Source organism: Hemicordylus capensis, chromosome 14 (assembly GCF_027244095.1).
Source record: "Hemicordylus capensis ecotype Gifberg chromosome 14, rHemCap1.1.pri, whole genome shotgun sequence".
NCBI lineage: Eukaryota > Metazoa > Chordata > Lepidosauria > Squamata > Cordylidae > Hemicordylus > Hemicordylus capensis.
Window position 1 is genome coordinate 5,670,545 of NC_069670.1, and position 11,580 is coordinate 5,682,124.

At 52.2% G+C, this 11,580-nt stretch overlaps 1 protein-coding gene across 1 annotated transcript; it reads left to right on the forward strand.

Moving 5' to 3' along the window:
- The first annotated feature begins 1,079 nt into the window (after positions 1-1,079).
- LOC128337553 (cleavage and polyadenylation specificity factor subunit 6-like) lies at positions 1,080-3,077 on the forward strand. The gene is made up of 4 exons (XM_053278678.1): positions 1,080-1,299; positions 1,475-1,600; positions 1,879-2,277; positions 2,813-3,077. The coding sequence occupies exons 2-4, from the start codon at positions 1,507-1,509 to the stop codon at positions 3,007-3,009; spliced, it is 690 nt and encodes a 229-aa protein (XP_053134653.1). The 5' UTR covers positions 1,080-1,299; positions 1,475-1,506; the 3' UTR covers positions 3,010-3,077.
- The last annotated feature ends 8,503 nt before the right edge of the window (positions 3,078-11,580 follow it).

The window sequence follows — 11,580 nt, forward strand, 5'->3', positions numbered from 1 at the left end:
GGACCCCAACCCAGGAGGTGTGGCACCCATGTCCCCAACTGGGTGAGCCCGGCTACCTTCAGGAGGCCAAACACAGGCCGATGGATATGATGCTAGCAAATCTGAATTTGATCCCAGCAAAACTGGCTTCTTGTCTCATTTTGCAAAAACAAACAGACACGCCCCAAATGAAACCTGTTTTGGAAAGCTCTTCTGGAGAGGGATGGGTCAGTCCTCAGGGCCCAACAGTACCCATGATGCTGTCCGTTCCTAACCCCAGCAAATTCCCAACTCTGGAGGCATCCAAAACGGGCAGGGCCACCTAGAAGGACTGCTGGTCGGATGCATCCGAGCCAGGAGGAGAGGGGGAGATGTGCACCCCCTGGCCTGACTGGGAAACCCCCCAGGTCTTGGGATTGGTGACCGAGAATACGCCTTTGCTCTCCCCTGCAGGCTCCCTGAGGATCAAGAGGAGGAACAGACTGGTGAGTGGGGGACCAGCATGGGGAGGGCTCCTTCTCAGGTCTTCGCCAGATCTCCAGAGCAGCTCTCCTTGAGGATCTCTTGCTCTGGGCAAAGGAGCCCGATGGGAAGAAGAAGGTCGTCTGATGGATGAGTGGCCAGAGGTGGACAGGCCACCGGCCTCCTAGGCACCTGATGGAGCCCACAGCCGTATCTGGGGGGCCTCTGCCAGCCACCTAGGGAGGGAGGAGGGCCATGGCCTTCAGGTCCTAGCCACACTTCCTTGTCCTAGGAAGAGACCTTTGCTTTGGAGTGGATGCCAGTCAGAGCTTGGCCTAGGGAGGCAAAGCCTAAGGCTCCGTATGGCAGCTGCGTTATGTGGGCATCGTGGCAGAGAGAGCCTCGATCCAGCCTCCCCCATTTATTTCTGACACTGGCCCACCCAAAGAACATTCTCGCTTGGCAAGTGGAAAGCGGAGGCTGTGGCCATCAGGGCTTCAAGGTTTCCTCCGTCTCCTGATCCCTGCTTCCTTCCCTCTCTTGCAGGTGTTCCTGAGAACCCCAGCCCTGTCCCCCCTCCTGCTTCCCCCACCAACCGACCCCAATCCCTACCTCCCCACCCCACCTCCCCCCTATGCTCCCACCACCCCATCCCAGTCTCCCCCTCCCTCCCTCTTCTTCTAACGGAGGAAAGATCACCCCTATTCCGATCCCATCCCATCCCTGACCTCTCCACCGACCTCTCCACTGTACTAGTCCTGCCCCAGAAGACTCCCTCCACGGCATCCTCTTTTAGTACACAGGCTACCGTGGCAATAGACCTCTTGAGTGACCTCCTGGTCCAGTACACGGAGAAGCGTAAGTACAGCCCCCCTCAGCCCCTCCCCACACTTCCGGACCCCCGCAAGAGGCATCCGGGGGAGATTTCGAGGCCAGCCCTCGGAACGGACCCAACCCTCGTCTTGCCCTCTCCGCGGCCCCCAGTCTGGCGAGGCCACGCCAGAGGGGGTCCCGTTTGCTCTCTCCCTCCCAGAAAAGAGGATCAAGCGTCTCTCCGAGATTTTCATGGCCTCTTTGGGAACCCTGCACTGGCAGGTTGTCTACACCAAGAGGAGGATCGAAGCGGCTGAAGAGCGTCTGTGGAGGGAAAGAGCTGCAGGTAGCTCCACCATGGCTGCCGGGCCCCCGGATGGCTCTCTTGCTCCCTCTTCCCTCCCTCCGAGGAGTCCAATCTTTGTTCCCTGCCCAGTCTTGGGGAAGGGAGGCCTGCGGGGACATTGCTGCTGCTTCCTGAGGCTGTGCCTGCATCTTCTTCCTTCCGGGTGGCCACACTCCGCTGGGGGCAGCTAAGCACCTTCTAAAGCGGGGCAGGGAGGGCAGGGGCTGGGGGTGCCCTGAGATGTCCTCCAACCTCCTCTTTGCTCTCTTCTCTTGCAGGTCATCTCCGCCAAGGCTATGATGGTGATGCAAATTCTCCTCCACCTGCTGGTTCTCCTCCTGCCTCTGGTTCTCCTCCTGCCTCTGGTTCTCCTCCGGCGGCTGGTTCTCCTCCACCTGATGGTTCTCCTCCTGCCTCTGGTTCTCCTCCTGCGGCTGGTTCTCCTCCACCTGATGGTTCTCCTCCTGCTGCTGATGCCTGCTCCTCTTCATCGTCCCAGCCCCTGCCTGGGCCCATCTCCCTGCCCTCCCTCTCCCCCACCAGCTCCCCCACTCCCCTCCACCTGCATCCCCTCCTCACCCCTCCTCCTTCCCCTCCTCTTCTGGATCCAGATCTCCACAACCTTCATGAAGTCCTGCAGGCAATGACGGAGATCCAGATTCACGAGCTGCAGGAGAGTAAGTCTCCGAAGTGCCCCACCCGACGCCCCCTTCCTCTTCCATCCTTGGGGTGGAACTTAAGAGTCCAAAAATGGCGACAGCAAGCGGGGAGAAATGTGTGCAGCAGATAAGTGGGGGAGAGCAGGCATCAGGTCCGTTCCCCAGCCTTAGAACCAGAGAGACTTGGGTTCGAAACCCCATTCAGCCACCAACCTTGCTGTCTGCTGGCTCTTCATCGCACAGCCTAAGGTGCCTCTCAGGGTTCTGGGGACGATAAAAAGCTGAACTCCTTGGAGGGAGAGCAGGCTCTGATCACCATGAAGCAGACCAGGCGGCTGTGCTGAGAACAGCCCTCCTGATGGTTGGAGGTGGAGTTCCAGTGCATCGGCCTTTTGCACCAACCACCCTCCTGGCCACTAGGAGGGACCTTGGAAGGAGAGACAGCAAGTGAGGGTCCCGGCAGAGTCTGGGAGGGGCCCGGAGGTCAGCGCAGGGCCTGGCCTGGGGGCAGAGAGGCCCCTCCCTTCTCAGGGTCTCTTTCCTCTCCTTTCAGGCGAGAAAGACCTTGCCAGCATCAAGGAGGCACAGAGTACAGTCAAGGGGCTGAGGCGGCAGCTGACGAAGCTAAGGAGCCGGCTCTGCAGCGTGGAGGAGAAAGTGGACATTCGGGTCAGGAAAAGCCAGCTGGACCGTGGTGGAGGAGGAGGAGAAGGCGGAGGGGGGGGAGATGGGCTTGATCGGGACAGTTAGGAGGCACAATGTACTTATTTCTTTGTTTAGCCTGTATTTTTAGCATAGATCTTTTTGATTGGCATTTGATTGGGGAAGGGGAGGGGGAGGGGGAGGGGAAATGATGATACGTGGGAGATAATACGATTGAAATTAGACACGGCAGAAATTGATTGTAAAAAATAAAGGGTTTGTGTTCGTTTTTAAAGAAGAGAAAGATATACTGCTCGGAGTATTCTTTGGGCACAGTGGGAAGGAAAGGTCTTTGGGTCCAGCCGAGCTGCAGAAACGTCTCTCCTGGGAGATGCCTTCGGGGCCAAGGGAGGCTCTGAGAGGCGCTACTCACCGGAGCGCTTTCCTGGCTCAAGGTAGACTGCTCCTTGGTAGGAGGCTCCCCGGCCCCTGATCCACCTCCATTGTTTCTCAAGGAGATCTGAGAAGTTTGAGAAAGCCAAGCCTTTCCCCGATAGGCAGATTTCACAGACTGACTGAGAGGAGGCCATGAAAGCCTTTCTCTCTACAAGATGATGTCTCATTCAGTCTGTCATTCATTCCTCAAAGCAACTGACAAGCACGCCTTTTCTTCCAAGATACGGTTAGGCAGCCTCAACCAATTTTGACTTGTTATTGGAGTGGCTCACAACAGCACAACAATAAAAGCTTCCAGTCAAAACGCAGAACACAAAACAAACAAATAACAATACAAAATAGAAAACACAGTATCAAACAAAAATTTTTAGAACATTTTTTTAAAAAAATAATCAATTTCATAAAGCCTGTTTGTGGGCCGAAGGCAAAGATGGTGGCGGACACACAGTGCAAACAAACGTCTGCCTCGTATGATTGCGTCCGTGCCATTTGTATAAACTGCATCACACCAGAGGAAGTCCATTGTTTCCAGTGGGCTTACACTTCTGCCTCCCCATTGGATGCATTTTGCCTTTGTGCGCTTGTACGACTTACATGATACTACTGGGCTGGCGTTCTGTTGTGCTGCATGGCAGCCTCACGATTTTTTTAAAAATTCAAAGTAAATTTATTAAAACAGAATTACAACACTAAGAGGTATAGAACCAGACACCAACAGCAAAACATTATAGGACAAATCTCAACTCATCGGTCCATCCATACTCTGAGATTGCCTGTGGTAGGAAAACAACCATCACCTCCCCTATTAGTGTGAAGAATAAAATCTAGGTTAGATTTTAGAATGGACTTCTACTGAGCCACACCACTGGTCCAGCTCACTCAGCATCTGGCCCTTTCAGAGCTTGGGGCGCCCCAAGTTGTTCTGTTCACTTTGCACCTCGAGGAAAATAAAGGAGAGCAGGAGAAGCCACTCTGGGTCCTGTTCATCTGGTTATTCTCCCTCCTCTCTAGAAAGGCAAGGAGATGAGCTTTCCATCAAGTCCTCTTCCGCAGGGAAATTTAGTCATTTGAAAACGATAGTGTACCCTCCTCCCATGAAGGCTTTATTACACCCCATGAACAGGAAGCGGTGGGTGGGGAATTCTAGAGATCCATCCTCTATATCCGGCTAGTATTTTTTTAAAAAAAAATTATGTCAGTCACAAGAAGCACAGTTAACAGATCTAATCAAACAAGCAGCCGCTAGAGATGTGTGGATCGACTCGCTTCGGGTCAGGCTCAACATCGAGCCGGCCCGGTTTGTGCAATCGGAGTTCGAACCAGCCTGTCCCGCCAAAGGGGTGTGTCGGTCAAAACAGACTTACCCCTGGTCCAAAGAAATGGCTCACAGGCCAGATCGGGGGTATAGTTGTGTCACCAATTTCCCACACTGTGTTATCACTCTACACACACACACACACACACACACACACACACACACACACACACACACACAGAAGCAGCAGGTGACAACTGTCAAGGAAGAATTGCAGTTCAGTCCCCAAACAGCAGAGCAAAACCAGTTTGGTGAGAAAGCAGGAAAGCAAGAGGTCTTGAGACAGTTCAGTACAGAAGAATTCCAAGGATTTATTGGAATATTTTCCTGGCAGGGTCTGGAACATAGGAGCATAGGAAGCTGCCATATACTGAGTCAGACCATTGGTCTTATCTAGCTCAGTATTGTCTCCACAGACTGGCAGCGGCTTCTCCAAGGCTGCAGGCAGAAATCTCTCTCCCAGCCCTATCTTGGAGATGCTGCCAGAGAGGGAACTTGGAACCCTCTGCTCTTCCCAGAGCATCTCCATCCCCTGAGGGGAATCTCTTCCCATGCTCACACTTATAGTCTCCCATTCAAATGCAACCAGGGCGGACCCTGCTTAGCTAAGGGGACGACTCATGCTTGCTACCACAAGACCAGCTCTCCTCTCCGAGCAGTTGGTCTTCCTAATAATGTGTGACAAGAAACACCCCCCCCATTTATAAGTTATAAATAACTTATAAAAGTTATTTATAAATGAATGAATGAATGAATAAATATACTATTGTTTGTTCCAGAAGTTTTTAATATTTTCTGCCATGCAACAAGCCCCTTATAGGATTTTTTAGATAGTTTTTTTTTTAAGCCAGCAAAATTTCCAAGCTGTTTTAAATTAAATGTTCAGAGACTTCTCAGTCTCCCCCTCCCCCCCCAAAGCCCTATGGCAAGCAGATCCCTATATATCCGGGGGAGAGGGGTGACCCCCAAAAGGAGTTCACGTTCTACCTGGCAGATGCTGGGCTGGGCAGAGGGTCTGCTGCAGAGAGCTGTGGGGGCCACTCTGCCTCCCTGCCTCCTGCCTGCCTTCCTTGCTTGGGGCCTCCCTGCAAGCCGACTCCAGTTCAGGCTCCACTGAGGCCTACACGGAGGCCTCCCTGGAAGCCCCGCCCACCCGCCAATCAGCCGAGAGGCCGGGAGAAAAGGAGCTCTTTGCAGCTTTCCCTGCTGCTTCGATTGCCGGCCAGGAGGACAAGCAGGAGAGAGGAGGGCAAAGAGGGCAAGAGGCTGAGGGGACATGGGGCTGGGCAGGGGGCAATGGGGAGTCATGTGAGGTGTCTCTGGGGGGCCCCCAAGGCAGTGGGGCCACCAGGAAACCGCCTCCCCTTGCCTAATGGTAGTTACGCCCCTGGAGTCGGAAGCCAAGAGTTCACCTGCTCAGCTCCGGTGATGGGACAGGCATGGCCTTTCCACCAGCTTCTTCCACCTCACGTTGGGCTGGCCAAACTGACTACGAATCGAAGGTTCAACCTGGCGTTTGGCAAGGTCAACCACAGGGCGCCTTTGCTGCGGATTTCCATCCTCTGCCCCGCTTAATTGCAGTTTCGCGTGATGTGCGAATGCGGCCATTGTCAATTCGGCTGGGTCCAACTCCGTAGGCTTTGCGTGTCAGCTGTAGACGCCAGCGCCTCAGCAGCCATGCAGTGTGAAATGGGCCACTGTAGACGTTCTCCGAAGTGAAACATTTGCTGTGGACAGTGTCCGTGTGCAGTGTCTGAAGAGTCCCAGGAAATCTGAGCAGATCGTACATGCTGAGGAAAGTTCCTGCTGTACGTTCTCTTTGTTGGGAATTCCATTGGTCATACCAATTGGTCCCCCTAGCTCCGTATTGTCTACCCAGACTGGCAGCGGCTTTTCCAAGGTTCTAGGTAGCTCGGTCTGGAGCTGCCAGGGAGGGAAGTGGGAATCTTCTGCATACAAGCATGCAGGTGCAATCGTCCCAGAGTGTCAATCAGCAGCGTGCTCAGCCACTCACATGGGGGAGAGGGAGGAGACCTAAGTGTGACGGTGGGCGCAACGTCTTGTGCCCAGATCTGGAGCCTACATTTGAAGGAAGACATTGATAAACCGGAATGGGGTCAGAGGAGGGCAGCCAAGGCGGTGGTGAAAGACTAAAACATTGAGGGCTTCTTAGTTTAGAGAGTGAGGTGGTTGGGGGGAGTGTCTGGCAGCAAAAGCAAGACACACCACAGGAAGACCTTCTCCGCTCAGCACATAATGTGTGGACTTTGCTGCCACAGCTGCAGCAGCAGACCATGAGGTCATTCACACAATCAAAAGCTGTGTTCTGCCTGGGTTTGGGAGCTTTGTGGGCTCCCAATTTCCGGTTGCGTGGAAGCAAGGTAGGAAGAAAACCTGGGCAGAAGTGATTGTGTGGAAGCAAGTTAAGAGGAAAATCTGGGTAGCTTTTCCTTCCACCCAATCACTTCCACTCAGGTTTCTCTCCCATCTTGCTTCCACCCAATCACTTCTACTCAAGTTTCCCTCCTACCTTGCTTCCACCCAATCACTTCCACCCAGATTTCCCTCCCACCTTGCTTCCACACAACTGAAACCTGGGAGCACACACAGCTCCCAGACCTGGGTAGAACACAGTTTTTGATTGTGTGAATGACCTCTATTTATTCAAAGCCCTTTTTCCAACTACAGAAGTAGCCGGTGTAGCTTCCCACCTCCAATTTATGAACACTTCCCAGACATTTTCTAATTGGAAAGAGAGAAAGAAAATGAAAACATAACCGTGACTGATATAATTTGAGAGGAGGTGTGGCACATGGTAGGTACTGTCATTGGAGACTTCTGTTTGGTTGGTTTTTTTAGTGTTGTGTAAGTGTTGTATACCTACATATACTGTTTATATATAGGATTTTGAGAGTTAATACATGTTTTTTGACTATCCAAGTAGTTGGTCCCAATAATACTATCAATATAAAGTTATGAAACTTGAAAGCAATCGCCTTATTTTTCTATTTATTTGGTTCCCCTCATCTATTTCTACAACTGTTCCCATATTCCGAACTGCACAGAAACCTAGTTCCCACTTTTCATTTTGTTCCCCACTATACAAAATGTCTCCAGCTGCACTTTAGAACAAACCCTGAGCTGCAGTGGTGGACTAGGGTGAGTTGACTTTAAAGAGTGGTTAGATTAATTGGAGGAGGAGGAGGAGGAGGAGGAGGAGGAGGAGGAGGAGGAGGAGGAGGAGGAGGAGGAGGCTTTAAAGAGTGATAAGATTAATTTGAGGAAGAAGAGGAGGAGGAGAGGAGCAGAAGTAGGAGAATTGAGAGGAGGAAGATGAGGGAGGAGGAGAGGAGAATTAAGAGGAGGGAGAGGAGGAGAATGAAGATGAGGAAGAGGAGAATTAAGAGGAGGAGGAGGCTTTAAAGAGTGAAGATTAATTTGAGAAGGAAGATGAGGAGGAGGAGAGGAATAGAAGTAGGAGAATTGAGAGGAGGAGGGGAGAGGAAGAGGAAGAGGAAGAGGAGAATTCAGGGGAGGAAGAAGAGGAGGAGGAGGAGGAGGAGGAGGCTTTAAAGAGTGATAAGATTAATTTGAGGAGGAAGATGATGAGGAGGAGAGGAGTAGAAGTAGGAGAATTGAGAGGAGGAAGATGAGGAGGAGGTGAGGAGGAGAGATGAGAGGAGGAGGAGAATTAAGAGGAGGAGGCAGCTTTAAAGAGTGTAGATTAATTTGAGGAGGAGGAAAAAGAGGAGGAGGAGGAGGAGAGAAGGAAGAAGAGGAGGCAGAGGCAACTTTAAAGAGATTTGAGGGGGAAGAGGAGAGGAGGAGAAGGGAGAAGAAGCATATTTGCCCAAAACTGTCACTAGCGGGGAGCTCCATGGTGCACACCCTTGATTATCTCTATATTAAGGAAAGAGAAGGGGATTGTGCACTTGCCCAAGATCCCAAGCCAAAATAAATAAAGTAGAGGGAGGATGAGCTCGTCCCGGGTGTCTTTGTAAAAGGGGCAAGAGAGAAGTAGATGTTCAATGGTTTCCAGTGCCTCCCCAGAGTCACAAGGGCAAAGCCTTTCTGCAAATGGGAACTTCCTGCATTTGCCTTCCAGAACCGCAGAAGGAAGGGCTTGACAGTGAGCGAGGGTGAACGCCCTTCTGTGGCCGGGTATTTCCAACTGTGTCAAATAGACAGAGAGGGAGACAGTGAATCTGAGACTCTCCGAGGCCAGGAAGCCAGTGGCCCTACTTAGATCTGTGGGGCGTTCCGTGTCGAGGATCCTCTGTTTGATGGCCATTGTTGCCTTATCACAGCCCATAGCAAGCCGGAGGAATGAGGAGAAGCCCAGTACATAGGAACATAGGAAGCTGCCATATAGCAAGTCAGACCATTTGGTCGATCTAGCTCAGTATTGTCTACACTGACTGGCAGCGGCTTCTCCAAGGTTGCAGGCAGGAATAGCTCTCAGCCCCATCTTGGAGATGCTGCCAGGGAGGGAACTTGGAACCTTCTGCTCTTCCCAGAGTGGCTCCATCTCCTGAGGGGAAGATCTTCCAGTGCTCACATTTCTAGTCTCTCATTCATATGCAACCAGGGCGGACCCTGCTTAGCTAAGGGGACAAGTCATGCTTGCGACCACAAGACCAGCTCTTCTCTCATAAACTGTGGTTATGGCATCGTCCATGTTCAGATGTAACACCACCACTGCCCAACCTCATGTTGGGGTGACAAAATTTACTACTGAAGTTTGCTCAAACTGGAGTTTAGCTACGTAAACCACAGGTTGGTTTTTTTCTGGGCTACGTCAAAGCATTCTGCACCCATTAAAAAATATCTGAATTCCCCTGGTTGAGGCAAAGGGAGAAGGCTGGAAAGAAGGGGACCAAGCGGGGATCTGAGGAAAAGGTTTTACAAGGATTAGTTCTATGGGCTTGGTAAGGAAGCAATGATAAAATCGGGACTCATGACGCCCAGGTCACCATTCTGCAACGCCAATTCTGCACCTAGGCAAGGGAGCTAGACTTGCTCCAGGCAAGCAATGGCAGGGCTGGGCAGGCAGAATAATTTGTTCGCTTACACGGAAAGAGCCGCCTAAACCTCAAGAGAGAATCCAGATCCTCACTCCCTCTCTGCATCACACCTGAAGGATGTCGCTCCAGCTTCCTTTCCACACCCATGCAAATCCAGAGTCACACCCCCTGCACTCACGCTCTGCACTGAAAGAAGGGTAACACAAAAGGACCACACAAGCAGATTGCCTCGAAGGGTTAGGGGGTGGGCGGAGGGGAGATCTGGGGAAAGACCTCAAGAGGTGGCTCAGTTTCATGATTTCAGGGGCCTCTAGGTTTCAGGGGCCTGGAGCACCTTTCTTATGAGGCAAGGCTACAACACCTGGGGCTATTGAGTTTAGAAAAAAGACGACTGTGGGGAGACATGATAGAGGGCTATAAAATCATGCATGGTGTGGAGAAAGTGGATCGAGAGAAATTCTTCTCCCTCTCCCATCACACTAGAACCAGGGGTCCGCCCTTGGAATTGATGGCCAGGAAATCTAGGACAAGCAAACGGAAGTACTTTTTCACACAACGCATAATCAACTTGTGGAATTCTCTGCCACGAGATGTGGTAACAGCCAACAACCTGGATGGCTTGAAGAGGGGTTTGGATGGCTTCATGGAGGAGAGGTCTATTGACGGCTACTAGTCGGAGGGCTGTAGGCCACCTCCAGCCTCGGGGGCGTGGTGCCTCTGGGTACCAGTTGCGGGGGAGTAACAGCAGGAGAGAGGGCATGCCCTCAACTCCTGCCTGTGGCTTCCAGCGGCATCTGGTGGGTCACTGTGCAAAACGGAATGCTGGACTAGATGGGATTCCTTGGGCCTGATCCAGCAGGGCTGTTCTTATGATTCCGTGGGGGAGCGGGAAAGGGAACTGAGGCATTAAGCAGAAGGGTGAGGGGAAGAGACGAGGAGAGCTGGTCTTGTGGTCGCAAGCATGAGTCGTCCACTTTGCTAAGCAGGGGCTGCCCTGGTCTGCATTTGAATGGGAGACTACATGTGTGAGCACTGGAAGATCTTCCCCTTGGGGGATTTGGCCGCTCTGGGGAGAGCAGAAGAACGCAAGTTCTCTCCCTGTATCTTCTGCCTTCAACTTTGGAGAAGCCACTCCTATTGTCCCATATTGCAGTTGGGGTGGATGATGGGAGCTGTAGTCCCACAATGGCTGGCGGCTCTCAGCTTGGCCCCCCTTCTCTTTTGTCTCAAAGGACTCTGGTGCCTCAGCCTTATCTGAATACAGCCTAAGCCCTGCAAATGAGGGGTGGGTGTCCCTCCTCGGGACCCCTTGTTCCAAGGAAGCCCTTGAATTCTGGCCCCTTGCAGTGGCATTCTGGGCTGCTCAGTCTCCTTTCATGACATTTGGGTCTTGTGAAGACAAACCATTAAGAAGAGAAAAACAGAGAACAAAAAAAAGCTGAACTTGTAAGTTCAACCTCCCGGGAAAAAGAACTCACTGTTTTGAGGCTAGAGGAATCCTCAAAATTTGACCGTGAAGACCCAACCCAAGCATTGCAAACACAAAACCAACTCGGAAAGGGAAGCATGTCTGCCCTGGTTGCCAGCAGAGGTCACTGCAGACCAAACCTTCTTCTCCAGGCCTCTCCTTTCTCACCAGGAGCCCAAGCAGCAGCTGGAGGCTTGGATTGGGGTGGGGGGAGCCCATTTGGGGGGCTGCTTTGGCCCTGTGAGGGGAGCCTTTTCCAACTAGGTAGCAGGAGGGAGAAGTGATGGTGTGGTATCCAGGTAGGAGGAAACGCTAAGCAGGACTAAGACAGCACCATCCTAACCAGCTTTCATACCCAGCTTTGGACCAGAGTTGGGAGAAGAGCTGATCTCCCCAGCGTTTCCTCCTCCCTGGAT